Source organism: Juglans microcarpa x Juglans regia, chromosome 6D (genome assembly GCF_004785595.1).
Source record: "Juglans microcarpa x Juglans regia isolate MS1-56 chromosome 6D, Jm3101_v1.0, whole genome shotgun sequence".
In the NCBI taxonomy this organism is placed as follows: Eukaryota; Viridiplantae; Streptophyta; class Magnoliopsida; order Fagales; family Juglandaceae; genus Juglans; species Juglans microcarpa x Juglans regia.
This window is the reverse complement of record NC_054604.1, coordinates 32896536-32903046: the sequence shown is the minus strand read 5'-3', so window position 1 is coordinate 32903046 and position 6511 is coordinate 32896536. Positions and strand designations below refer to the sequence as shown.

Below are 6511 nucleotides of genomic sequence, written 5' to 3'. Positions count from 1 at the left end.
TCCGTAACCAAATATCTATACATACTCGACATCCACCGATAGGTCTCGTACGTTCCTTCTTCTTCCTTGCTTTCCAGGCCATGCTTTAACCCAACAAACATCACAAACATCTTCCAAATTTGATTTTTGACCATTTTTTTTTTCACATCGCCCTACACTTGAATGCAAGTTCTGCGATGGGATGGTTATGGAGGTCCTATGCTGGCGACGAGAGATTTTCTAGCTCAACTCTCTCTATTTTGATGGTACATTTGCGGTGTTATGGTTGCTATGGGCCATCAAGAAACAAAGAAAGGCTGCAGTACCTCCATTGCCACCAGGTCCCCGTGGCTTGCCAATAGTCGGGTACCTTCCATTTGTAGGTACAGAACTTCATACGAAATTTCATCAACTATGTGGGATCTATGGCCCCATCTATAAGGTTTGGCTTGGAAATAAATTGTCCATTGTGATTAGCTCACCCTCGCTAGTTAAAGAAGTTGTTCGTGACCAAGACGCAATATTTTCCAACCGTGATACTAACATAGTTGCACGTACAGTCACATATGGGGGAGCCGATATTGCTCTTTCCTTGAATTGTCCTAACTGGAAGATGTTGCGGAAGATATTTGTGAGAGAGATGTTAAGTCCAGCAAATCTTGATAGTACCTTGGCTTTACAGAGAGAAGAGGTAAGGAACACTATTAGAAATTTGTACGACAAAAAAGGCACCCATATAGATTTAGGGGACCTGGCGTTTATAACGGTGATGAATGCCATCATGAACATGTTGTGGGGTGGCACGCTACGTGGAGAGGAAGGGGCTAAGTTTGGAGCAGAGTTTAAGCATATCTTTGCGGAATTAGTGATGATTCTCGGAAAACCAAATGTTTCGGACCTTTTCCCGGCTTTAGCAAGGTTTGATTTACAAGGGATCAGAAGGAAAGCAAAGAGAATTTCTAAAACCATTGATGGAGTACTTGATTATGCCATTGACAAGCAGATCAAGAGTTTGGCCAAAGCCAAAGAAGAGGGAACGACAAAGACAGAACAAAAGGACTTTTTGCAAGTTCTCTTGGAACTAAGTGAACAGGACGACGGTGCACCATCAATGAGCATGACCAATCAAGGCCTTGGTTTTTGTAAGTATATATGTTTGTGTGTGCGCGCGCGTCTGCTTTTTTACTTTTGTGTTTCATTGGTACTTTAGAGCCAAATAGGAGGGGTTGATTCTGCCATTAATAACTTTAACTAATTCATAGACATCCAAACTTTATTTTGGTTTATTTTGTTTGTTTTTCAATTTTCAGTTGTGCTGATCACCTTACTCTTGTTTAAATAGGACATAGTGATAGGAGCATCCGACACCACAACGACCATGTCGGAATGGGTGATGGCAAGGTTGTTGAAGCATCCAGAGATAATGAGAAAGGTCACTGAAGAATTAACAGAAATCGTGGGGTTGGACAACTTAGTTGAAGAATCTCATTTGCCCAAATTACATTATTTAGAAGCGGTTATTAAATAGGCATTACGTTTGCGCCCACCTGGTCCTTTCCTACTACTTCGTACTCCAAGTGAATCTAGCATCATTGGAGGGTACCATGTACCCAAAGGTTCTAGTCTTTTCCTGTATATTTGGGCTATACAAAGAAATCCAAAGTATTGGGACAATCCATTGGAATTTAAACCTGAGAGGTTTCTAAATAATGCTTATGGTAGGTTTGATTATTCGGGCAACAATTTTAAGTATCTTCCATTTGGGTCGGGGAGAAGAATATGCGCAGGGCTTGCACTAGGGGAGAGAACACTCAAATACATCTTGGCTTCACTTTTGCATTCTTATGAGTGGAAATTGCCAAAAGGTTCAGAGATAGAATTTTCTGACACTTACGGTGTTATTACCAAGAAGAAGAATCCAACCATTGCATCCCAACTCCAAGGTTATCCAAGTCTGAGCTCTACACAGAATAGTACAATGTGAGAAATATACTCTATTGTATAAAGCATTTATATGCACAATAACTAGGAGGTTTTGATGCTTTTCACTTCCTGTAGTGCTATAGACAATGTAATGATGGTTTCCAAATAATGCCATTTTGCTTGTCTGCAAAGAGGCTTATAAGTACACTCACCTGTATCTAGATTTGCGTAATTATTGGCCTATGAATAAAATCTTACTTTGGTATATAGGGAGAGCAATAAGAGTAGAGAGTACTATCATGGCTACTAGCTAGGAAACCTTCACTATGATCAGAACCTCAGTTCAAAGTCAACTGGCTGCTCTCTCTTTTCATTCATTAATTATATTTTATTTTGCAATTGGCAAAAAGGGATTTGTTTCTTTCATTAGTTGCCAACAACTTCTTTTACGACATTCCAAATATTCAGCTAATCAATGTTGGAGATTGTTGAGCGGATATCAACTACACAGAATAACATGTGGCACGTGTTATTAATATAGGAACTTTACAAAGTTCTATTAAGAGTCTGTTACAATGGAAGCACTAGTGGAAAATATAACAAAGTCTAATTGAACATATCTTCTAAACTTGGATGACTTATCACGGTCGAATTCTTTATCCTTAACATCCCCCTGCAAGTCCAATGAAGTGGAAACTACATTGAGTTTGGAATGGATTGTTGTAAAGTTTGATGAAGATGGGGCTTGGTAAAGATATCTGCTAGGAGACTAAAACTTGGTCTCAATGAGTTTCTTGGCAACCTTATGCTTGACAAAGTGAAAATCAATTTATACATGCTTTGTACGAGCATGGAAAACTAGATTAATTGTTGACAAATACGTTGCATGCTCTTATTTTGTCACACCAGAAGATAGGGGATTGTGAGAGTTTAATACCAAGTTCCTGGAGTAAGGATTGAAGCCAATGAATTTCAGCTGTTATATTGGCTAACACCTTGTACTCAACCTTGGTGCTCAGCCAAGCCATTGTTGCCTGCCTTTTAAAGTTACCTAAAATCGGAATCTATCCTAATAAAATACAAAAAATTCTTCTACGTATAGTCACTTGGTGCAAACGGTGGGGAGTCGCTGACACCACGTCAGCTAACAAAAAAAAAAAAAAAAAAAGAAAAATAACAAAGGAAAGAAAACGCCCGCCTTGCACTCAAAATAGAAAAATTGCAAAACATTGAAACAGAGCTCATTGTCTAGCTTTTAGAGTGGGTTTCGTCTAGCTTTCATGTGGATTCTCGGTTGATCGTGTTCGTGCTCCTTCTTTGTCTTCCTGCTTTCGATCTATTTCATTGATACCCACATTGATCTGGTTCGTCGTGTTTGTCTGGGACCGTGGGTCGTCATTTTCGTGGGTTTTGCATGCTGGTCTTCTCCGTCGGCAGCTTCATCAGGCATTGGTAAGATCTATTTATTTTTCCATGGTATAGGTAACAATAATTTACATTCAGAATAAATAGAAATTACCTGAAACAAGCTACAGATGCTCTAGTTCTGAAGTGTGCATATTCAACTTGGTTTAGCCATTAGTGCTACTACATGCATGATACATAGTGCTATTGTAGGATGGAGGAAGCTTGTGGGGATTATTCCCCCTCTTGGACTTTTAGGTAAAATACACTGTTGAGATGAAAGTCGAAGTCCTCAAGTGCTTCCTTGTTGGTTATGTTGAGGTTTCATTTAATGGATTCTAAATGTTCTAAAACAAGACATACCATGTATTTCTAGCAAAACTAGACATCATAACATGGAAGCCAAAGCCGAGTATGTTTTAAAACTAATGCAAACAACCCAGTGAGTAACAACTTGGAGTAGAGGATTATTCAAACTAATACAAACCACCCAGTGAGTAACACCTCATTTATTGCCAAACTAAAGAGCAAAGTTCTCATTGTTTGTGTTGATTTTTTCATGTACAGTGATGTTATGCAGTTTAGTTTTGCTAGAAATTACTGTGATTTAGAAATTTCTGTAGGGTTATCCCTTTAGCTTTATGATTAGACATGGAAGGTGTTTTGTTCTCAAGACATTTTAATTGCAACTTTTAATAAATAAGGGTTTTGCGTATGGTTTTTTATCCAAAAGGTACAAAACTGTATGATTTTTGTGTTTCTTGCATGGATAAATAAGGGTTGGTTGTTTAATTAAAATCTTATACGTAAAAGTCATTAATCTAATGTTTATACCAGATAGAAGTTAAGGAATGATCAGGAACTGGGTATAGAGCTAATTACATCAAATCTAGAATGATTGAATTGCATGGGATCCTTGAACAGTTCTGGGTCAGTGTATACAAGTTGCATCAATGTTCACATGCCATCCTTTCTTTATCTCAAAACTTGCAATAACTCATGCATAATCAATAAGAAGGCATTTTCATTGAGGCGAAAATTACGACTTAGAAGCTTTTTAAGCAGTTGATAATTATCTAGTTCGTACTTGCTAATTATCATTATTATTTTTATGGGTTTGATGGATCACACCTAGTGCAATGATATATATGGTTAAATTTTAATTTTTGCAAAAACTTTTTTGAAACTTTATGGATGCAGGTGTTTTGTTTTTTTTTTTTTTTTGGGGGGGAGGCTTTGAACACCCAATCATGAACTCAATATATGGCATGATGCCATAATAAGTATGTGGGTAAAAATGATCTATTAGATATGACTTCTCATTAAATATTCTTATTTTAATTGCAGGAGTATTGTTTGTGGAGGCTGTGCTACTTAGGACATGTTGAAGCTGCAATGGAGAGTAGCCACACTTTGAGCAAATGCATTTATGTTTAATTTTATAATGTAATTTAGCTTCATTCCCAAACTCGCAAGAATAGAAGTGGGACATGCAGTTATTCCCATGTACTGTCAATTAGTCTCTCTTATTATAGTTTGTGCCGTTTGGCACTAAGATAAAATGTTAAGAGTCCTGTGGTTTTGTGTGGTCAAAACAAATAGGTACATTTATTTATGCCGGAGTTAGACCCCAGATTTTGCCTCTATTATTTTTTTCTTGAATGAGAACTCCAAATGGTACTCTTATCCTGTAGTGGGTTATATATAATATAAAGATAAACGTACAAAAAGAACGAACTAGGTGACAAAAGCATGCATGCCTGCGTGTAATTTTTACCAAGGCTCTTGCTATATTATAAAATACAAGCTTTCTGTATAAGACAGAATTTTCGATGGCAGAGAAACCACTCCGCGAGGAAGATGGAAAAATTATCGCATGGCGACGGTACCGTGCAGTCTCGTCTCAGACATCAGCACATTGAAAAAATACAACGTTGAAACCACGAACAAAGAATTTATGCAACACTGATCCCAACAAAGACAAAAACTTTCACATAAGCATGATGTTCTCTTAACCCTTTTTTCACCTTTTGAAAGTGTGGTTTTTTATCTTTCTAGATCTTCCCCCGGCCCGCAGTCAAAACTAAAATATTATGACTTCAATTAAAAAATGATAATAATATTTTTTTTTTATATTCTAATTATCGAGATAGATTAAAAAAGAAAACAAAAAACACAAATATATGACTTGAAACAATTTTGATATCAAATCTTAATAATTAAATAATAAAATAGATAAAAAAAAAATGGCGTTGATCTCTAACATTTCTTTCATTTCGAAATTAGGTTTGCATGATCCTCAAACTCTAAATTATCAAAACTAAAAGATTATACCTTATCCGGGGAAAAATATACAAAAAATGCACGAACGATCTAATTATTAATATCTATATAATTAAAATTAGATGGTACGACACAATCTTAATCATCAAGTCAAAATATATTGTTTGTGCATTACAAATTCTTTAGACTAATGCTATTATATTTCCTAATTTCTACCACTCATTAATTTACTCCCTTAACATAGCATCGTAAAATGTGGCAGAATTATTAGAAAAATTAAAAAAAAATACATATTCAAAATAAAATTTCGAAAATACAAAAAGAGAAACACTAAAAGCCAGAAATTGCGTAGAAATTGGAAAGGTTAAGTTTGGTGACGTGAAATCGCAAAGACAGAAATCTGGAGTCAAGACTTTTTTCCAGGTCATAAAGTGATCAAGATTGTTAGTGCAGTGCGGAAGTGCTTGGTCCAAAGAAGTCGGTATCCGTGGGGTATTTTTTGACTGCTTGGAGGAGTCCTTAATCGATCGGTATCCACGAGCTGAGTCGACTCGTAGGACTTTGAAGTTATCCGTTTCTTAAATATTTTATCCGTTCGAATGTCCTACCAATCCCTGTTCGAAAGGTAAAAAGTATTTTATTAGTTATTATTGTATTTGTTATATAACATAGTATTTAACATAGTATTTATACTATATATACTTATACTACTAATATAATACTTATAATATACTTATATAATACTACTATATAATACACTACTATTATTTATACTTAATTATATACTTATATTTATTATAATACTTATATATACTTATGGGAGAAAGTGTTGTGGACACATCAACTGCAAGTGAGGCGGGTCATAACACGTTTTTACACCTGTGGAAGGATTTACAACATCAGTAATATCACGGATGCAAAA

The 6511-nt window shown here is 35.9% G+C and overlaps 1 protein-coding gene and 1 pseudogene across 1 annotated transcript; both read left to right on the top strand.

Moving 5' to 3' along the window:
• Positions 1 to 238: 238 nt before the first annotated feature.
• On the top strand, positions 239 to 2102 carry LOC121235553 (flavonoid 3'-monooxygenase CYP75B137-like; the record flags this gene model as incomplete). Its single annotated transcript, XM_041131896.1, has 2 exons — positions 239 to 1121; positions 1322 to 2102. Coding segments are annotated over 2 exons (885 nt in total), but the record flags the coding sequence as incomplete, so codon positions are not given.
• On the top strand, positions 1358 to 2102 carry LOC121234078 (annotated as a pseudogene).
• Positions 2103 to 6511: the final 4409 nt, after the last annotated feature.